Genomic DNA, 22,716 nt, shown 5'->3' with positions numbered 1-22,716 from the left:
CTTTAATTAATATTGTAATTTATTTATTTTTAAAAAATTGGTGCTGAAACCCAGGACCGATAATTGTGTAATTTATGTTTCGTCTTGTGAGGCACTTTCCAAGAGGAGGGGCTTTATAAGTCTTTGCAAGGTGAGGAATAAACTAATAATAATAATAATAATAATAATAGTTCTTTTCTTTTGGTTACCACATGCCCCATGTTTGTTGAAAACAGGAACCACTGCTCATTACAGAGGACTTGCACATTGCTGCAGGAAATGGCAGTAGCATCTTTCATTCCCTCCTCCATAATGCCCAGTTTATTTACCTGCTGCTTCCTCTACCGCATCATTTGCTGTTGTTGGTTGGGGCAGAGAAGTAGGTGTTATATATGGAGAGTGAGCTTGATGCAGATAAGCTGTTGTTTTTGGAGGCAGCCTTTCCCCCCTTTTTAATGTGTGATTCCACTCTGAGAGAGGTTAAAGTGAAGGAAAGCCCAAGAGTATGGCTTCTTCCACCTGCCTTGCTCTTCAACTATTTAGGAGCATAGGAAGCGGCCTTACGGCTGGCCATATAGGCCAGTATTGTCTGCTCGGACCGGCAGCAGCTCTCCAGACTCTGGGTGCGAGAGAGGCCTTTCCCATCACCACCCAGGGCCCATTCTAACTGGAGATGCCAGAGTTTGAGCCTGGGATCTACTGTGTACAAACTGTGCCCTCTGTCACCAAGGTGTTGCCCTCCCTACTTGTGGGTTTTACAACAGAGCAGCCTGCTCCATTTCTCTGCAGCTTGCCAGGAAGAAGGATGTTCTCAGGGTTTATCCACGGTAACCTTTTGTCCTTTTCTTTCCAGGCACAGGTCTATGCTTTAAAGCTTGATGTCCAAGCACTCTTTTTTCCTGTTCCTGAGCTCTCCCTGTGAAAATCCGCTCTTTAAAGCTGAAGCACAACGAATAGCAATTTGGGTGTTCTTCGGATTGCCGTTTGCTCCGATTCGGCGGTAAAGTACAGATTTTCACGGGAAAGCTCCGGAGCAAAAGAAGAGCGCTCAGGCAGGAAGCTTTAAAGTTTGGACTGTGCCTGAAAGCACAGAGGGACGTTAAGTGTAGATAAAGCCCCCCTCACTAGCAAACAGAACAAACTGGGGCAGCCTCACCTGATCTTCTCTTATGGGTAGAAAAAGTTGGGAAATGTGCACCCCTGCATATAAAGATTGTGTCAACTGTTTCAAACGTCAGGTGCACCCTCCTGAAGCCCCTGTGGTAGGCTTAGTAGCAGCTGATGCTACTAGCTTTCGTTGATACGTACACCTTTTCTCAAGGGATATGCGAATCTTTGTCAATTTTGATTTTCCTCGGTTTCTCATTTATCCAGTCTTGAGTTGAGTTTTATTGTATTTCCATATCAGTTGTTTTTTTTTGAATCCATGTGAATATTCACCAGCATTTTAGTGCCAATTTCTCCTAATGTACGAACCTTGGTATGCAATTGTTCCTAATACACACATTTTTCCAATGCATTTCCCCCCCTATGTACAGTGGTACCTCAGGTTACATACGCTTCAGGTTACAGACTCCGCTAACCCAGAAATAGTACTTAAGGTGTAGAACTTTGCTTCAGGATGAGAACAGGATGGGAACGGCGCGGCAGCAGCAGGAGGCCCCATTAGCTAAAGTGGTGCTTCAGGTTAAGAACAGTTTCAGGTTAAGAACGGGCCTCCAGAATGAATTAAGTACTTAACCCTAGGTACCACTGTATATGTATATGTAACAATGTATATTTGTGCATTGTTTTCATTAATATAAGCATTTTTGTGTGCACTTTAACCTAGTAAATACATCTTGTACATATTCACTTGGATGGAGAACTGCATTGCAAAATTTGGAGAAGGCTGAGTTTGGTTCGCATATTGTTTTGGGCAATGCAAATTACTTAGGTTCACCTCTCGATGCAAACTGAATTGACTCTCCCCCCCATCTCTCTCCTTTGTTCACAGACATAGACTGCCATTTTCCCCTGCCTTGATCAAATGATGGCACATCTCATTCATATATTTGAGGAAGTCAAGGACAAGGTGGGGAGGCAGGGGGAGATAGCCAGCTGAATTGGAAGCTGAATTGGAGCTGAAGCCAGTTCTTCCAACCCTGCAGCTTGTTACAAAACTGCTTGGAAACAGATTTGTTTGGTAAACGAACATTAAGCCACCATTTCGGACATTAACAGGAAAATGCAGTTTAAGCAACTCTGACCAGAATCAGATGCTGAAGCTGGAACATGAAAGGAAGAGATGACGGCAGGGGAGAGCGTGTGGGCCCTACAGTCATTTCTGGCTTGTTAAAATGATAGTTTAGCAAGCTAGGATTGCTGCATCTGAAAGGGCCTATTGAGTTTTCAGCCTCTGTAGCGTGTAGTGAAATGTACCCTTGTGACATCATCACTCTGCGTCTTCCCCAACACCATGCATCATTGGCTGCTGCTGGTAGGGAAAAGCACAGCGTGATGGCCTCAGATGACAATTTAATCACACCTTGTGGAAGTGGAGAACCTTACCTGACCCAGGGATCCTGGTTTTGGCAGCGACACCATGTTTCTCAGAACGCCTTGCTCAGCCTGTGGAACTATGTGTGAAAGCCAGCACTATTCACTACAGTGATATTTCAAGCCTGCATCAAAAACAAAAGGGCTGCTGGGAGCTCAAGGCAATTTGTTCCCCGGGCTTGTGTACACTGCAAATGTAAACAGGCGTCCAGACCAGCTTAGCTGTAATGGCTCCAGAGTAAGTAAGCTTGGGACTTGCAGCCCTGTAAGGGGCTGGGATCTCTTTACCACTTGAAGCAATTTGTATCGTCCTCACAAAACTATATGGGGGTGGCAATGCAGAGGTATGGCTGTGTGCACACTATAACTTTAAAACACATTAAAAGGGCATTCTTCCCTTCAAAGGATTCTGGGCAGTGCGGTTACTGGGAATTGTAGCTTTGTGAGCGGTAAATTTCAGTGCCCAGGATTCTTTGGGGGAAATAATGTGCTTTATTTTTATTTAGTTAGTTTCTATCTCCCCTTTTCCTGCCAGGAGCTCAAGTTGGCATATATGGTTCTCCCTTTAATCCCCACAACAACCCTGGGAGGTAGGGTAGGCTGAGAGGCAGTGCTGGCCCAAGGTCACTCAGTGAGCTTCATGGGGATTTGAACCCAGGTCTCCCAGGTCTTTGTCCAACTACTGCACCTCTCTCTCTCTCTCTCTCTCTCTCTCTCTCGCTCTCGCTCTCTCTCTCTCTCTCTCTCTCTGTGTGTGTGTGTGTGTGTGTGTGTGCAGTCTATGAGACTTCAAAATCCAGATGAGATGTGCAGAGCAGCCACATCCAATGCAAATAGGGACCTTTGTTTTGGAGAAGCAAAACAGAATAGCCCCCACTATTAGGGTTGCTGTCCTTTTCCTAGGAGACTCTGAGTTATCTCTGTGACAAGCAGTAACTGAATATAAATAGTATAGAGGAAATAGAGGAAATAGAGCAATTTCCCTTTTTCATTCCTCCCTATCATGCAGCAGTTAAAGGAGCCATGTCAGAAAACAGTATCTGAAATCGGAGTCTTCAGGGCGATGAGGGTAGATGCATTTACTTGTGAGATTTGAAGTGTTGTTTACTGGTGTGATAGTTTCATTGACTGGATGGTTGGGAGAAGCATGACCGTGGTGTGTATGCGAGTGAAATTGTCCCATTTCAAATGAATAATGTGCTACATGTTTTCCTGATGTTGTAATCACACCACCATAAATACATGGGTTTCTAGCCCACCATTACACCAGTCAAATCCCTGCTTAGCTTCCACACCATGCTGCAGCATGAGGCGCTCCCCATTTTGGGGGGTCACTTCCAGACTGTCACTATTTTGGGGTAAGATTCTGTCATGTGACAAAGACACATGAGAGCAGAAGCAGCAAAGCAGGCTGGGAAGTGCTGGGACTGCACAGTCATTTGGGCCTACTAAAGTTATTCAGGCCTAACTGCTAACTGTTGAGTCACTCTGACTGAAAAAACTTAGTAGCCAGTTTCTCTTTTGTGCTCTCTATAAGATGTCAGTGAGAGTCTGTCTGCTTTAGCTATGAACAGAGTCTGTATGTAATCTCAGTCAAACTGTCTGGAACCATGTTGTTTATGAAGAAGTTTATTTTAACTCAGAAAAGCTTTTATTCTTTAAAACTCTGCATTATTCATTTACGCTGCACGTCAGATTCAGTCGCATGCTGGCAGATTCAGGTACAGTATCACAGTTACAGTGGATTGGAAGCTCTTGCTCAACAAGCCTTCTCCCCCTGCCCCCTCCCGAAAATGGACTTTTTGCTACGAAGTAAAATGATGGGAAAATGTGCTAGAAAGTGCAGAATGACACATCGTCGTCTGAGCTCCCTGCAAACAAGGAGAGAGCAATGGCTTCTTAAACAGATGCCGCTGTCTAATCTCCTTGCAAACAAATCCAGAAGGACATTCCATAAAGAGGTTGGCTGGAAGCACCCTACGATTGTGTGGATCAGCCACACTGGTCAGCAAAATGTTTTGATCTGTCTGTGAATAAGGCTCACCTTTCTCTCCCCAACCACATATATGCAAGTCAGGGGATGGGTGGGTTAAAAGGTGCATGAAAGGTGTCTTATCTAAAGCAGCAGCAGAAGAAATTGTATGTGTTGGGAGCGGGTAAAAGCAAGTTTGGAGTGACTCATGTTTTTTTAAAAGAGGCTATATATTTATAAAGTCTTCCCACACAAGCTTCCCACACGCATCTGTCCCTTGGTTATACTGTCATCCCTGTAATCGCACCCTGACAACAGTGTTGTGGACACAGGCGTGTTAATCTGCCTTGTCTTCTGTGCAAACATGCAACTAGCCCTTACAGGTTGTGCAGGGCTAGCCATTAAAAACAGCCACTTATAACTCTCTTCTCATCTCTTTCCATAACTGTATCCTAAGGATCTACCCAAAGCAACAAAAGCTCCTGTACTCTTTGGAAGCTTTTGCAGATTTTTCAAAGGGCCTTGACTCATGCAGAAGAAACCTCAGAAAGTTTTCAGAATCTTCCTTCCCACCTTTCTTTCTGCATTACTGTCAGATCTTGGGTATACTTTGAACTAAAGAAATATCAAGTCTGAAGCCTCCCATCAAGTTTCGCAGCTTGTATGTACTATGCAAATTGAGCAAATCTGCATGTATTTGCTTGTTTTGCATACTTTTCTTTTCCTAATTTCTGTTGAGCCTTCAGAAGAGCAAAGGGATGTGCAGGACTCTACTGGAAATATAAAAACAAAAAACAAAATTAAAAGGGGTTGGTGTTTTTGTTTTGTTTTGTTTGCTTTTATTATCGTGTGGTTAAGGGTGATTTTTTTTTTTTTTAAGGTCTCCACTTCTCTGTGAAATGAGTATTTGGTACCGACCACAAGAGTTTCTTTGCTTTCCAAATGTATCCCTCGGTTCAGAAACCATCAGCAACCCTGGCCTTATGGATCTCAGCGCTCTGATCCTCAGAGGCAGTGCGACGACATGGGGAGCAGTGCACCGTGCAGCAGTTTTACGTGAGGGAATGTGTGGAGTAGCAGTGACAGCACTTTTGCATGCTGGGGTGGCGCAGAATGAGGGGGCAGTGAGATCAGGGGAGATGGCCACATATTCACACACCCTTCTTTATCATCCATCCAAGCAGCCGAGGAGTACGATCAGAGTTCAGGGACAAATTCCAGCTGGGCATAAACACTTGGGCTGTGAAGCAGGGCCAGTAAGGGGTGTGGCCTGGTTGGTTAGGGTTCCAAAGGCCCCAAACAGAAGCCTAGAGGGCCACATTTGGCCCCTGGGCCTAAGACTCCCCACCCCTGTAGCCAGAAGGGAGAATATCCTTCTTGGTGCCAACAGGGAAGTCTCGGCTAGAAGAGGGATGTGATCTTGATGGAATGGAGGAGGCTGATTGAATTGGCCGATTCTTCTGGTGTCTAAAATATGCCTCCTTTTTGTGAACATTTCCTTGCTGAGGACCTGGAACAAACCTTTTAGAAGTAATCCCTTTCTCTGGGCCCCTCTTTCTTTCTCGCTCGCTCGCTCTCTTTCTGTGTGTGCCAGCCAGGTCTAGACAGCCAGGATGTAAAAAGATCAATGGTCATCTTTTCAATTATTCATTGATTTATTTCCTTTTCACTTTGCTTGTTCTTAAAACAAGTGTGTTTGTGTGAGGGAGGGTGGGTGGGGGGAGAGAAGCAATGGGAGTTTCAAGCACCTCCACCCAGAGACACACCTGCTTTCTAGTGATGGAGAAGCTTCCTCCAGGGAAGACCTCCCCACACCAATCAGCCTCCTCCCTACCCCCCTCTCTCTAATTCATTCTCGCCGTGTGCTTTTCCCAGAGGTGGATACCTGATCTCCTTGGAAGCCCCAAGAAGAGCATACGCCGTACGTACCTGTCTCAACGCGCTCCTAAAATTACAGGTACCAAATGCCGGGAGGGGAAAAAGAAGACAAAGGCACCCCAGTTTTCCAGGCCTGCTTTCCGCTCACCAGGACTTCAAAGCGGAGCCCAGCGCCAGTCTGCGTTACCTTGACTGTCCCTTTCGTGAGGTGAGTAACCAGTTTTGCTTAGTAGTGCATGGCTTGGAGCGGCGAAGAGGTGGAAAGGGTGGGAGAGGTATAATTCATGTGAAAATGAGTGGCGGTGGCAAGAGGCACCTGTGCTGTGTTTCCATATCTTACCTTGAGAAAAATGCTGTGGAGCCGGGCTGTCACTTCTCCCAGATCTGTTTGAACTTTGCAGTTCAGAAACAATGACCTGCCCTTTTAAAATAAAGGGCTTGGTGGATAGGTGGAGCTAATGTGTTGTCGCTGTTCTTTGAAATAGGCATTTGAGAACTTTCTCTTTGGATTTCTTTCTGGTGCTGCATAGTCACTAAGAGACTGAGATATGAATCAGGCAGCCCCTGGTTCGTATGTTGCCGAGGCGGTCTTGGGGTGCCCAATATTATTTCAGCCTCCACACACCCCATCTGCAGTATGGGGATAATAATACTCACCTGTCTTATTGGGTTGTTTATTGCAACAAAAGTAATACATGAACAATCTCTGAACACTCGAAAGCACAATGGAAGTTTGTGTTTCATAATCATTTAGGGTTGTTGTTCTTATTATTATGCTTGTTCCCCTCCAAAAGGTTAAAGGCAGTCAATAATGGATTTAAAAAGCAAATGTAAACTACTGTATCTCGTTAAAAGCCAATCCCACATAAACTTTAAAAATCATAGTAGATGAAAAAAACACTATTATTACTTCATTGGAGTTATACCCAGACCCCAAACATCAGCCTATGGGGTGAGCTTCAAAAAAGAAAAGAAAAGGGGAAAAAAAGAATGTTTTTTTGGGGGGGGAGAGTTTTATTACTCCAGGACAGTCACGAAGAAAGCCTCTCCATGTGTCCTTGGCTGTCTTGAAAGTCGTGCATAGCTGCTGTTGCTAAGAGGATGTTTGATCTTAGTGGGATGGGACATAAGCAGGGCTGTACTTACTCTGTGCTAAAGTACAGAGAGAAAAGGGAAAAATATCAGCAAGAACATTCTCCCGCAAGAAAAGCTGAATTCTGTGTATCATGCATTTTCTTCTTCTATTAATCAGGGGAAGGAGTTGTACTGAGCACAGAACCCCCGGTCCCTTTGCAATCGAGAATCCTGTTCAGCTCCACTTGCCTTTGGCTTCTACGCTGTCATCTCCATGCTTCCCAACCAACCTATGTGGCTTAAAGGCCCTAGAGCCTTGCTAAGGATCCTAAATTCACACAGCCTTACTTAGAAGATGCACAGGCTCTGGCCTTGGCGAGCCCCCAATGGAACATTCACTATGAATGGCTCTCTGCATGCCCTTGTTGAATAAACAAGGGCATTCCTACAAGAGCATTTGATCTTGTGCAAGGTGATGGGATATGGAAGAGTCAACAGCGTCTCATGTTGCATGGCTCACGCATTTGACTTGAGGCCCCTTGGCTATCTATGGCACTCTACAAAGCTGGTGCTGCAAAATCAAGGGGTCCACTGAGCTCCTGGCAGGCCAGCCTTATTGCCCTTTGGATCAGCTTTGTAACGAAGCCCACAGAAGTTAATAACATGCAAAAATGTTTGCTTGCCTGCTGAGGGGCTAATAGCCTGCGATTCCATGCTGGCCACAGAGGGGGAAGATCCCTCCTCCTTGGCCGGCAATGAAACTCAAGCTGCTGGCTTCTTAGACTAGTAAGAAAATGAAAAAAAGGAAAAAGACTCCTACCCAGTGGCTTGGTTAAGGAAGGACAGATTGCTCCACCTACTCTCTGCCATTCCCTTCTGTTGTGGCTAGCATGGAACGGAGTGGAAAGGCAGAGGAGATGGGCAATACTCTGTCTCTTTTCTGCCAGAGTTCATGATCACAGCCTCAGGCTATTAGCTAAGTTGTTAAATCAGCCTTGTATTTCGATGCCATGCCAAGACTGCCTTGCTTCTCCCCAGCTTTTAATTAACAATAGTGCACCTTTTATGTCTCTTTATGGCTGCTGCTTTTAGTCTTGCGCTGCTATTTTATTACTGTTCGTGGTTTCATTGTTTTATGAATTTTGTTCTAAGCTGCCTTGAAAATTAGTTTATAAAGGGAAAGGTGGAGTATAAACATTTGCTATTCAAAATAAATAACAAATACCTGGCTGACATGCTGCATACAAATGGCAGGCCGTAGGTTTAACAGCAGTGGGCTGTACGTTTGCAGGCCTTGCGTAATGTTTTCTGGGTTAAACTGGGAACTGTACTTTAAGGGTGCTGGGAATTTCAGTTACATGAGGGGCATACTAGAGTTTCCAGGTTTCTTTGGGCGAAGTCATGTCTGTGGCGTGTACACAGCCTGAAAAAGAGGGCATTTCTGGTAAGGATTGTCAAGACTTTGATAAACCTCTCCTTCTTCATCTATTTTGAGATTGACATGGAATAAGAGACAAAATGACTGGTTTCTGACTTGAGTTTAGTCCCCTGCTAATCCATCAGCCCAGTAAATGCCTTCTAACAGTGCAATCTTATATAAGTTTACCTGGAAGTATGACCAGTTAAGTCCAATGGTGTCTAGCAGGCCACACTCTTCCTCTCTCAGCCTTCATTCTCCCCCTTCTAAAATTATTAGGAGCGGTGCCCTACCTTTCAGGGTTGCTATGGAGGAATGATGGCATTGCATTTTATGTGCACGAAAATGTCGCATAAACAAACCTCTGCATGGGGTGAACCTGTTTGTATGTTCTGTAGAACCAGGTTACTAGAGGGAGGTCAGTGGCAAGTTGCAGACACAGAAAGCCTGCTTATATTCACTTTAAGCCCGGGATTAATTATCCCACATAATGTTGCCAAAAGAAAACGAGCTTCCCTCCAGCCGGGAACACAGTATGATAGTGCCTTCTGTTCATTTAACAATCTCCTCCAGTCAGTAGGGTGCAAACAAAGTGCTGTCTTCTGCAGCACTCCAGCATGCTCCCTACCAATTGCCTCACATGATGCGATCCAATAGGCACCCATATTCATAGGCATGAAGCGACCAAGGAATTGCACATAAAAGAGTACTTCTAAAATAAATGCCTTGTTGCAGATAACCTATGTGAACTGTCTGCCTGCTGTTTGTGATGGACTCCCTTGTTTTAGAGACTTTTCAGCTAGCTCCTATAATTCTTTGGTTCTCTTCACCCTCCTTAAGGTAAAGGTAAAGGGACCCCTGACCATTACGCCCAGTCGTGACCGACTCTGGGGTTGCGGCGCTCATCTCGCTTTATTGGCCAAGGGAGCTGGCGTACAGCTTCCGGGTCATGTGGCCAGCATGACTAAGCCACTTCTGGCGAACCAGAGCAGCTCACGGAAACGCCGTTTACCTTCCCCCTGGAGCGGTACCTATTTATCTACTTGCACTTTGACGTGCTTTCAAACTGCTAGGTTGGCAGGAGCAGGGACCGAGCAACGGGAGCTCACCCGCCAACCTTCCGATTCGAACCGCCAACCTTCTGATCGGCAAGTCCAAAGCTCTGTGGTTTAACCCACAGCGCCACCCTCACCCTCCTTAACTCACTACAAATGTCTGTATTTGCAGGTTTCGGGCAAGCTTGAGGACTAGAAGCGTTTCTTAAAATAAAAATTCAGAGATACTCTTGCAAGCCGGGTTGGGGGTTGGGGTGGAGAGTGACCAGATTCCAGGCTAGAAAACTAGATCCAAACTTGCTGCTGCCTTGCTGATAATTGTGTGAAAAGAACGCTGAGCTGCCAAACACTGGACTGAGAATGGCTAAGGCATGATTGACAGCTGCCACTGTTGTCTGGGGGAAATGATTGCAACAAAGAAACTGCATTGAACTTATTCTTCCATCTCCTTTTCCTACCCCCATCACCCATTCCAATTTTCTTTTTTGATGAAATTGTCCCTTCCAGTGAAATCAATACCAATTTCCATCTGGAGATGGGGGTGGGGATGGGGGTGCTGTGAGTGACGGCCGCAGCTCGTAGAGCTTCCGTTGATTTCTCTTCCGCTCTCTTTGTTTCAAATGCATCTTTCAAGTAACATTTTGCACTCTTTACGTCGTTTTGTCTTCTCAACAGCCCTGCAGGGTAGGGCTTGGAACAGGACAATGCCTAGGCTCCTATCTCCAGGCAGCCGTGGATGTGATTTGCACAGACTGCTCTATTTCCACTGCAGCCAACATCAGGGTTGTCCTGAGGAGTAAGCAAGCAAACAAATGCATTTCAAAGCACTCTGTACACAGATTAACTGGAGGCCATTGGCCTTCTGAGTCCCATATCTTTACATTCTGACCAGTGGCATACATTTGTGGACAGAGAATAAAGTGCCCGGGGATTGGGAGGCCACTGGACTCGAGTCGTGCCGTAGCGTTTGGCAAGTTGCTGCCCTCCCACAGCACATACCTGTGAACAACTTTACTACATGTAGGTTCATGGTTGCAGCAGTTCTAGGGTTACCCTGTCTATACATTACCTGTGGAACCCAGCTTATGCAGAGAGAAGGAGAGAGAGAGAGAGAGAGAGAAGGGGGAAGCCACCGATTTGCCTTTGCATTGTGGCCACACAGGTTCGGCTGCCTCCACCGGACTTGGCAGCATATGCCAGTAATTATGCACCGCCCTTGTATTCTTATTACCACCGTGATATCCTCCTGGCGTTTGTGCTAGACACCCATCTCTGAATTAAAGGTAGGGGCCTTTAAGAGGGGGAGAAGGGGAGAGAGAGAGTATGTGTCTCCCCCCAGCACATTAATCTATCATGAGCTAATGTGTTTTGCCCATTCTGTTCCTTTGTACTATCGCCAAGGCGTGCGCGCACACACACACACTCACCCGCACACACATTCACCCGCACTCTCTTGTTGCACTTCTGCCACCGAGCTCTGATGGTTGGCTGGGCCTGAGCGAGTCCGCGAGAGACACAGAGAGAGAGAGAAAGAAAGAGAGAGGCAGAGTGACTGACAGACAAGGCAGACGGAGGCAGAGGAACAAAGCCGAGACAACAATGGGAAATACACCGTCTCAAGGCATGTCAATGTTCATCCATTCTTAAGTAGCAGGTATTTTTTTTTTATTGGTGTTTTGTTTTTTTTCTCAACCCTCCCTTTCTCTTTCCCAAACCCCGCCGGTACCTTAACGATGCTCCTGCCGCTCTGGTGGTGCCCTTATAGCCGGAGGTGTCGGCGTTTTGCTTGGAATCGAAACACAGGGAATGGACATGGTTGTGGTGTTGTTATCATTTTTTTGGTAAAGGGAAAAAAGGGGTGTGTGGTGGGGTGACAGAAGCTCCCCCCTGCCCCTTGTGGTTGGGGAGGCAAGGTAGGATTCTGACTATCAAATCTGCCACTTAAGTGGGTGGTAGGGTGTGTGTGCTGGGGGAGAGATCGTAATATATAAACACTGAGCAGTTGTGCGGCCAGTGCTTTCTTTGGGTCTGTATATTTCCCCACCCCATTGTTGTCAAGGCTGCTGAGCTCCGGGGAGATTAACTAGCTACCGAATCTGCTGCCCTAGAAATATTGCTGAAAATAGAGGGGGGAGGGGGGACAGGCAGCACATATTGATAGGTAGAAGAGCCCCTTTGTTACCTCCCCCCCCCCCGCCACCTGGCATGAAAAGGTACATAAAGATTTGCCTGCTGATTTCAGTTTGTCAATGGTTGCACTGCTGTTTCTCCCCCTCCCCACACACAAACCACCCCTTTTTATTATTATTATTTTTTTCTCCCCTGCTGGAGATTAAGGTTGTTGCTGACTGCTTTGTTAACTCAGGAAGGCAGTAGGGACTGGGGGAAGAGAAAGTAACTGAGAGAAAGAAAGAGAAAAGATGTGAAGAGGAGAGACGATTGATGGGGGTTTTCTTCGTCGTCTTCTCAGTAGCTTGAGTGTGATCGCAGAGTGGGAGACCCTTTGGATTTCAGGTTGCATCGCCAACTTGGGGATTCTTTGCTTCCTTCCCTGAGCATCTGTGCACGACCAAAATAAAGAAAAGAAAGCCAAATCAGGGATATAAGAGGGGAGAACAGAAAAGAATGCATTGATTTCTTTCTTTCTCTCTCTCACCTTTGTGATGCAGAACATAGGATGCTTGTGTGGGGACATGCATGATGGATGGTTAAGAAGCACGTTTCCCGGGAGATGTTGTGCACGCAAATGTACGTGTTGGAGGTATCTTAGATATGTGCAATTCTTTTTTTAAAAAAATCACCTAGCAAGGTTCTTTCTCTCTCTTCACCTTCTCCCCACTTGGCCAGCTACCATGTGCCAGCCTCTTTCAAGGGAAGAGCTTGTGATCGAGTTGGGTGTCCACTTGAGGTTTACAAGAGGGTCTGGAAGAGAAGAGACTTATGGCGCGAGACCGGTCTCTGATGGGAGGAGTAAGGAAACAGAGAGATGGTTGATGTTGGGGTTACGGCTGGCTTAGGCACGGAGGCAACTACATAATGGCCTGGGGTTGCCAGAATTCCATGGGCATCTTACCTTAGCTATGCAGATGTCTTGAAGAGGGAGCGTCTGCCTTGACTTTTGCAAGAAGTGCACAAGAGCAGCTTAACAGCTCCCTCGAGGGGTGAAACCCCCACCCCTCCTGCATTTCACTGGGACACACAGGGCAGGAATCTTCTTATCTTCACCTGCCTCCCTCCTGGCACCAATGCAGTTTTAAAAAGAAGGGAGTGAAATTAAACATGAATACGAGGCAAATAGGATAATGCTCAAGTTTTAGATCATTAAATGTGCTATTGCTATTCCACTTGCCATATGATAAGACATTATCATGAATAACAACAATAATTTAATTCATTAGTTACTTCGTTTGAAGCGTCTCTAGGCAATTTCACAACACAACAAAACTTAAAGACGATTGCATTTACAAAAAACAATTTAAAATAATTTCATATATAAAAGTGATTTCAAATCCAATACAGGTACTGATAAGACAATACAGATAAGACATGCGTAGGTGCATGCATTTTAATTCATTTGCAGCAGCAAAAAGAAACCTTGGGGGAAGTGGGAATTCTAAAAGGCAAGAGAGATTTGCTTAAGGGTTTGGAGAAGCAGCAGCCCTTTGTGTTTCTTTCATACGTTATCCTTGACAGAGCAACAGAAGGATTTCCCCCCCCTAGGTATGTGTGATCTGGCTTCTAAGGCAGGAGTTGCCCAGTTCCGAAAAGTTCTCTGTTTTGCCCCTGTCCTCACCTGCCCCTTTACTTCAGGCTGCTGTGCCTGGCCTTGATCTGCTGGCAGTAGGGGAGATTTGAAAATCAAAATGTATGTGCTGATAATAAAGCTAGTGACAAAGATGAATAAATCTGATGTTTGTGGGATTCTCAGTGTTTGGTGGTGGGTAAAGAAAGACATTTCTAAGCAAAAAACCAGCCTTTTACGTTCGTAAAAGTGCTGCAACATTGTTGAATCAAAAAATAAAATAGATGCTGTGCTTAGGTACACAAGCAACCGCTTGGCTCGTATAATACAATAGAGAGGTTTGGAACTTTTCTCTTTGTTTAGAATCAGGCTGCTGAGGAGGACAGAGTGACACAGGGCAAGGAAGGAAGAGTTTCAAAGGGCGTGTGAGTCAGGGAGGAGTTGGGGAGCTTAAAGGAGTCAGCAGGGCAGAGACTAGGCTCACCAGAGAAAGACACAGCATTAAAAAAATATAGAACCATGGAATGGTAAGAGTTGGAAGGTAACCCCAAGGGTCATCTAGTCCAACCCCCTGCAAGGCAGGAATCTCAATCCTAGCATCCATGGCAGATGGCCACCTAACCTCTGCTTAAAGACCTCCAATGGAAGGAGAGTCCACCACCTTCCAAGGGAGCCCATTCCACCATGGAATGGCTCCTCTCGTCAGAAAGGTCTTCCTGATGTTTATTAGGAATCTCCTTTCTTGTAACGAAGCCATGAGTCCAGGTCCTATCCTCCGGAGCAGGAGAAAACCACTGGAACAAAAAGAAAAAACCACTGCACTCTGCATGTATATACATGAAACTCTTTGCTATGGTGTGTTTTGATGGCCATCATAGAATAATAATAGAATAAGCCACTTTTCAAATCAAGGCACGGGAGGAATAGTCTCCCTAGTATTTACAAACCATGATAGCCAGCAGTGGAGCCTTCTGCTCCGGGGCCAAGTTACTTCTTTCAGCCAGAATCTAGGGACTGGGGTCGAGAATTACTTGTATATATAAATAGACAGTTCCCCAAATCCCATCTCTTTGTCATGCTTTAGGGAGAGGACAACGGGAGTACTGAAAGGGATAGGGAAACAGAACTAGGGAAACAAGGCCGGTTCTTGGGTTGGAAGAGTGGTATGATGTGTGTTGCCCATGTCCATCTCAAGAACTCACTTTAGGATGGAACTAAATGGAGCATGTAGTGCTCTGGATGACTGTAGCCTCAGAAAATCATGCCCCGTTAGGCTGCCCAGCAACACAGCAAGGCACAGCCTTCCTGGTCAAGCACTCTCAGTGTTGGCATGGAAGATTGTCATACCACCTCAAAAAAAGACTGGAGCCAGCAGCACTGGAGGGGGAGTGAGGTAAATTGGCAGTAAAAGTTGGTAGTGGGGCCCAGCAAGGAGGGAGGAGCTGAAACAGGCTGAGGAGCTCTGATGGCAGGAGTGTATGGGGTTAAGTGGGGAAGGGTGAAAGAAGCAAGCGGGTGGGTTGAGGGGAGGGCAAGAGGGAAGGCACTCCCTATTCCTTCTCAAACACCCCATCACAGCTGTTGAATTTCATGCACAGTTACTGGGAAAATAATAATGCTTGGCATTTATGATTCCTTCCATTTCCAATGTTCTCAGACTGCGAGTGCCGTTGCTTATGTAGCCGGAACAGCACCACCACAGGAGGGAGAGGGGGGTATTAGCAGACTCAGGAGATTCCCAAAGGCTTGCAAAAGTACAGAATATATTTAGCGGGGAAAGAAACTTTAGGGGGACTCCCCCCGCAAAACAGCTCAATGATGACTGAGCATGCTCAGTGGGCATGAAAGACTGAGGATGAGGAGGAGATGGGAAAATGGGAGCAGGGAGTGCATTGAGTGGCTGGAACCCTGTGGAGCAGCAATCCATACCACTACATTTTGTTGCAAGTCCCACTTGCACTTGCTTCTCTCTCCCCGCACCCCGCTGGAGAGGTATATCTATATTTCCTATTTCCTTAGCACTCAAAGCTTTGTCTCAGTATTCCTTAACAATAACCCCGTGTAGCCGACCCATATTACAGAAGGGGAAGGGACTGGGGCTCAGCATGAGTGGCTTGCCGAAGACCGCATACTGCAGGCGTGGGGAAAGTTTGGCCCTCCCGATGTTGTCGAACAACAACTCCCCTCAACCCCGGCAAGCATGGCCAATACTGTAATGGCAACAACCTGAGGGCTAAAGGTTTCCCACACCTGAACTGTTGAGTTCGGTCTTGAAGTGAGATTTGAACCAGGAGCACTCTGTTCATAACCACTCTGTGAAACACCAGCTCTGCTGCCATCAATTTCTGGACTGCTTGTGACGTTTGTTATGGCACCTAGCTGAATGCCGAACTAGATCAGTTTGAGTTTTAAATACATTAACCCCCCCCCCCCCAAGTCTGAAGTCTTTATTTTCATGAGACGTAGGGGCACGTAGGAAGCAGGGGGTGGAAGACTAGGGAGATGGAGTAGTAGCAGAGGGCTGCTGGCCCATGCCTTTGAATTGATGGATTATTTTTGTCCTGTGTGCTGGGGCCTGAGGGCTGGAGATTGACTTGGAGATGGTCAGGGAGGACAGCCTGCAGTTGCTTAGCAACTGCTAGAAAGGGGGGGAAAGCAGTGGAGGTGTTGAAAAGGGTACAGAGAAAAGAGTCGGCATTGCTGACACAGGTCTAAGGAATCAAAACTGGGATGGGCTGCAGAGCCAAGTCCTAATGTGTAGCCCATCCACCAGCAACTAAACTTTGGGGTCCCTTTCTTACTCCGAAACAGAGAGACCCATATTGCAACACTCACTTCTGCTTCCTATCCACACTACACTGTTCTGCCTTTGGGGAAGGATAATATCTCTTTGGCAGAAGGTCCCGGGTTCAACCCCTGGCATCTCCAGGTAGGGCTGGGAAAGACCACTAGTCTGTAGATAGGCCAGTGGTCTGACTCAGGTATAAGGTAGCTTCCTATGTATTAAGGACTCGCAGAAGCTGCTCTAGAGCTATTAACAGCTCACTTGTTCATCACCTCTCGAATCTGCTCGGCCTTCCATTCAGAGTGCATTAAGATGAATTGGACAGCACGCAGATGTGCCCTGTGTAGCTATTTCTCTTAAAACATCAGCATATTGAACTATTCAGCCCATTAAACTTACTTAAGTCGCAAGGTATACACTGGGTAAAATAATAGCAGTCCTTTCAGGGGTCCTCAGCAGTGACCCTGCTACTTAGCCATTCAGATCACTGCTGTTTGTTATCCTCCTGGTTCCCAGATTGGCATTCTTCTAGGATATCCAGTATGTCACAATGACCAGCCTAGCCTTTCCTCTGTGGTCGTTTAGCCCAAGGCTTGGGCAGATGGTAGAGCTGGATCTTCTGACAGATCTCTGGTTGGTTTGCAGTAGATCAGCAAGGATATCTGACTCCAAATCGCTAAACAGTAGCAGTAACAAAATGACTCCCTTTCCACTCTGAATTATATTGCTGAAATGTAGAAAGCTTGGGCTGAGTGGAAGGACTATGAGTTCTGATACTCAAGACAGGTTCCTAGGCTCTGAATATTTTAATTCTAACTGTATTACTTGGCTCAGGTTGGTGACCCTTGGGGTTCAAGTAAAAGAACAACAACCAAGAAGATCCTGCAGGACTGAAGTCTGTCCACCCTTGCTTCAGTCCATAGGTCTGGCCACTTGGTCACGCAATACTGGACATTTCCAGATGAGCATTCGTCCTGTTTTATTTGCAGGCAGATAAGACAGTGATGCCTATTTATAATGAGCATTTGCTCTGATTTGTTTTCAGGGAGGCTTGATGACCTTGTGTCAAAGCAGATGTTAACCCACACCTTCCTGTGCAATTTCTCCTTATTGTAAAAAGTCAAATATTGGGGGGTTGGGAAGCACGTTTTTTGTGCAAGAGCTCCCAACCCACTATAATTGTACTTGAATCCTACCAAAAATAGCAGGAGTCTGGAAGTGCCCACTGATACTCCTCTAGGCTCATGGGGATGCTGATGATGGATTCCCTGCCAACACACATGTCCTAAACTTCAGGATTCTTCGGCCAATGCCTGCCGTGCCCCCACCCTCATGGCACCCCTGCTTTCCTTTTGCAATTTCTCATGTTTCGAACTGGTCCACTTGGCATCTCATCATGTCCTGGTTCATACTGCTTTTCTGAAGGGGCTCCCCTCCTCCAGTTGTGATACTGAATATTCACAAAAACAGCTTGAACGTCTGCAGCCCCGCTGGAAAAATCCACTTGTTTTGCTTGCCTGTGTCTGTGTGAAAAGCCAAATGTGCGAGATGCAGGGGAACTGATCTTTGTGCTTATTTTCCATCAATGTCCTCTTCTTCTTCTTCAATGCTCCAAAGAAGGAGTGTTGCTCAGTTCTCCAGCGGCCACAGGCTTCTCACTGAGAAGGCACCCAGCTCCAGCCAGCTGCCCTGTAGCCAAGCGTAGACTGTGCAGAGCTAACAGCGGTACCAGGCGTCGGACCAAACCTTTGCTGTAGCAAAGAGGCCTGTTGTAACCATGCGAGGAGGAGGGCTGCCAAAAGGGGATGAAAAAAAGAGAAGTCCTCTAACTAAATAAAAATGAAACAAGCTGGGATTTAATTATAGGAATTGATTCTTCTCTTTGCTGTACATTGATTTGTACTGGGCAGTCATTGCTAGAGACAGCGCAGCTGCCTTCTGCCCTCTGTGGTAAGCTGGCCTCCCAATGTACGCACACAACAGACACACACTCCTCTCATTCTGCCAGCGTGCCGTAGGGGAGGGTGGCTGCATCTGAATATTCTTGGCATGAGGAGGGAATCAGGCTGCCTATGTCATGTGGGTGTGGAGGGAAAGAATTTGTTTCCTTTAGGGAACGAAGCAGCATAGTGGCTATTTTTACATCCTGAGCTATGACACTTCTCGATTCCACCACCATCTGAGGTACCAGGGACGGGGTCCTTCAGTGGCAGTCCTGCCCCAGGGGGATACCCAACATGATGTATATGTGATGATGGCCCAAGGAAAGGGGAGATGAGAAGCTCCAGGGTTCCAGGCACACAGGAAGGCAGAGAAAAGTTGGATCAGCACCTTGGAGAGGGACCTAGGTGTGTGTCCCGTGAGCGCAGTTCACAGTCCTGCACTACGGCACAGCATACAAGTTGCCCTGGAGCAACTAGGAGATCTTCATCGCCTGGGCTAGGTATTGCTTGGCTAGTTAAAAGGGCTACTCCCTTCTTTGACAGCTGTAGGCTTCTCTTAAGCCAGGGGTTTGCCAACATGTGACCCCCAGATGTTGTTGGACTGTTGCTTCCAGCAGCCCCAGCCAGCACGACCAATGTTTAGGGAAGAAGAGAGTTAGAACAATAGAATCATAGAATTGTCGCATGGCATGGGACCCTGAGGATTATCCAGTCCAAGCCCCTACAATGCTGGAAAATGTAGATGTCCCATATGGAGATTGAACATGCAACCTTGGCATTATCAGCATCTATCCAACTGAGTTATTGTAGTCATAATATCTGGAGCAGGTGTATCTCGTCCCGTGTTGCCATTTGTGGTAAAACAGGAAGTGCGTCCCTGCCTGCTGTGCTGCACCATCTGCCTTTGCCACCGGTGCTGGTGCCAATTTCCCGTGATATTTCACGAGATCTCGCCAGAAATTGTCATTAATGCTGGTACCTCTTCTCCACCAGGGGTGGAGCCCACAGGGCAGGTGGGACATTTGTGGGGATGTCGCCTCAGAGGTTTCTGCCGCCTGAGGTGGCAGCTTCACTCCGCTTCATGGGTGGGCTGGTCTTGATCTAGATGGCCACAGGTCAGCCACCTATGTTTTAGGCCCTGGAGTTTCAAACTGTGAGGGTATCTTCTTGGGGTTCTCTGAGGAGTCTGTGGGCCAATATTCAGAGCCTGGCGGCAGAGGTGTCCCATCAGACGTTAGGGGAGGAGATATGGGCTGCCAGGGATTGAGCCTGTGGCCTTCTGAATACAAAACTAAAGCTTTTTCACTGCGCTATGCCTCTTCCCCCGCAATATAACACCAGCCATATATTTCATCCCCTGGATTTAGGTCTTTGGCTAAAATCCCACCACAAACTCAGCAGGTAGTCTCAGGAAAGCTACCTTCCTCAGCTTCAGCCCATCATCTCTGATATAGGGATAATGATACTGACCAAGCTTAATAGTTGTGATAAATTCTACAATTGTGTCTGGGAAGCGCTTTGGACGCTTAATATTCAGCATTGTTCCTCAGGCCTCCAGAAGACAGAGATGGGCTTTGTTCTATTTCTTGCCATTAAGATGCTTTGTAATATATCAATAAGTCATAGAAACAAACAAACAAGATGCTATTTCACAGCATAGAAGAGAGTAGGAGGCAGAGCATGACCAAAAATAACACAAAAAGGTGTTGAAACAATGAAAGGTGGACATATTTATTATCTCAGTAAGGATACAGGCTGGGACTGGGTAGGTAGTTTTAGATTAGGGATTCTTCTAATCTAACACCTTACTTTCTCTTCTGTTCAGAAACTGGAATTGGGCCACCCATACCTAACACTTGTCAGCTCTGCTCTCTTTGTGCTTTGCTCTGCTTACCTGGGCAAGGCTGATTCATTTGCTTAGTCTTCCAACCTCTGTATTGTAACTGCTATTCTCCAGTGAACTCAGACTCGTTATTTCTGGCGTGGGGTGGAAAGTTGCAAGCCAAGATTCTCTGCAAGTGCAGAAAAAAAGCGCAGAATATGTAATTCAATTGAAATAATTCAGCATCCTGGGAATCTCCCTTTTCATTCCTTGACTGAATTGTCAGCAGGTGGGGGAGGGGACCCTGTGGGCACCCAGGAAGACATCTGCAGGTGCAGGCGCGCCCACGGGCACCACATTGGAGACCCCATTCTGTATTACTTCACTCGCTTCAAATATGGTAAGCTGATGAGGCCCCTCCTGCTCATTCTTCTGAATGAGGCCTTTAACTTCTGTCCCAAATTCTTTTCCTGATGGTACCATCCTGCCATTTTCAGTGGGAAATCTTTTGTTTTCTCATTGAAGTAAACAGAACTAAAAAAAAGTGCTTAATGTTGGATAGAGATATGAAGGCCCTAGAATGGAAAAATGGAGTGGTGGTGGGGAATATGTTGTCTCCTATTCTTCGCTTCTTTTTTTCAGCCATCACATCTCTAATGTTGAATGTCACATGCAGAGTTTGTACCCCTTGAGGTTGTGAGGATAGTTGAAAAGATGCAAACAGCACCCGGTGAAATCACAATGGCTGGATTGGAGAGGCTTTTAGTGCCCTGCATTGCTCTTCTGATGAATGCTGCATAAATTCTATAAAATAAGCAAAACGAATTGTGCAAAATAACCAACTATATGGGCATCTGGTTTGTTTGGCATCATTTATACAGGCTGCAGAATTCCGTTTTGGTGCCAGCTTGGTGCAGTGTACACAGAACCCTGTTTATTCCTGAGAACTCCCTCTTGATTATGCCATCTGAGTTCAGGGTTCTAACAACAAGGACATAGGGACCTAAATGAATAATTGGTTTCCAAGTTCCATAGTAAACTGCTTGGAGGATTTTGGCAACCAAGCAGAACATAAATCTTGTCAAATAAATAAATAAATAGCAAGTTTAAAAAAATTGCTTCCTGATTTAAACAGTGGTACATTCCATGTTGATTGTCATATCATATTTGTTGCTATTTTTATTTTTTAAAGTGTTAATTATGCTGGCTAACACAACCTCTGGGGCTCAGCACTGCATGCAGAAAGAGTCCCAGGTTTTCTCCCTGGCCTCTGCAGCCAAAAGGACCTTGGGAAATATCTATGCCTGAGACCATGTGCAGTCATTGCTAATTGGAGTAGACAGTAGTGGACTAAACATCCAAATGGTCTGACTCAGAATAAGACAGCGTCAAAAATAATAATACAATTGTAGAGTTGGAAGGTACCCAAGGGTTATCTATTCCAACCCCCTGCAATGCAGGAATCACACTTATTTGTTAAATGGCTTTTAAGATCGTAGGAAGAGCCCTGTTTCATCAGACCAAAGGTTTGTCTAGTCCAGCATCCTGTGCTCACAGGGCCCATGGGAAGCTTGCCCAAAGCAGGACCTGAGTGCCTCAACACTCTCCCTACTTGGGATTCCCCCAGCAGCTGCTATTCAGAGACATTCAGCCCCCAACAGTGGAGGTGGAACGTAGCACCTATCCACCATGAATTTGTCCAATTCTCTTTCAATTCCAAAATTTCACTATGTGATATGTGAAGAAGTCCTTTTTCTTGTCTGGCCTGAATCTTCCAACATTCAGCTTCATTGGGGCAAGGGGAACCTCTTTTAAGGGACCTGCCACTATGTTGGCCCTGGGTATGTAGGCTTGGCCTTCTCTGACCCAAAGCTGATGGAAAAGGAACTCCTTCAAGTTTCTGTCCAGAGACAGCAAATACTGTTTTCTTTCTGGCTGTGGAACTACTGTGTCTTTCATTTCCCCCGCCCTCTTTTTCTATCAAAAATTTAGAGTGTAAGTGTCATGGGACAGAGACCTCTTATGTATGCCATTCTGTAACGTGCCACATTCACTGATATGAATGGACAAATGAGTAAGAGAAAGCTTGTCTAGGGATGTTGCAGACTGCAGTTTCCTACAGTCTCCCCAACTTGCTGCAGAGCTGTGTGGTGCAGAATTTAGAGAACCCCAAGCTATTACTGATTCACCCAGGGAGAGGCTATTTTGGGATTGAGAACATTCTTGCGAAACGAAAAATGAAGTTTGGAGAGGTTGCTCCCATCGTGTTTCCCTGATATAGATTGAAGGTGCATAGTATTGATGTAATGTATGTTTCCCCCTGATGTTTCTTAACCATCCAGCTGTACACAAAAGCAGAATGGACTTTTCACAATGTTTCAGTGGATAAGAAAGTGTGTGGTGGACGTCATAATCTATCCAGTCATCCTTAGTCTGGCTCCAGCAATATTAATAATAATAATAATAATAATAATAATGCTTATATAGTACTTTCTGAGTTTTTTACTTGCT

At 45.9% G+C, this 22,716-nt stretch overlaps 1 protein-coding gene across 15 annotated transcripts in view; it reads left to right on the top strand.

The window, feature by feature from the left end:
* SRCIN1 (SRC kinase signaling inhibitor 1) overlaps positions 1-22,716 on the top strand; it is a 322,505-nt gene that overhangs the window by 51,595 nt on the left and 248,194 nt on the right. For 6 of the 15 annotated variants that reach the window (XM_083408486.1, XM_083408493.1, XM_083408497.1 and 3 more), the window contains exons 4-5: positions 5,370-5,500; positions 6,365-6,575. Coding sequence is in view for 5 of the 15 variants with exons in the window: in XM_083408475.1 (XP_083264601.1) it covers positions 11,513-11,534 (22 nt within the window). In the remaining 10 variants the exon portion in view is untranslated. Of the gene's footprint in view, positions 1-2,477; positions 2,756-3,887; positions 4,097-5,369; positions 5,501-6,364; positions 6,576-11,075; positions 11,568-22,716 lie in introns of those variants that run through there. The other 9 variants (XM_083408496.1, XM_083408495.1, XM_083408498.1 and 6 more) reach the window with 9 other exon arrangements.

Source organism: Podarcis tiliguerta (assembly GCF_965153285.1).
Source record: "Podarcis tiliguerta genome assembly, chromosome: 13".
In the NCBI taxonomy this organism is placed as follows: domain Eukaryota; kingdom Metazoa; phylum Chordata; class Lepidosauria; order Squamata; family Lacertidae; genus Podarcis; species Podarcis tiliguerta.
This window is presented reverse-complemented; position numbering and strand designations above follow the sequence as displayed.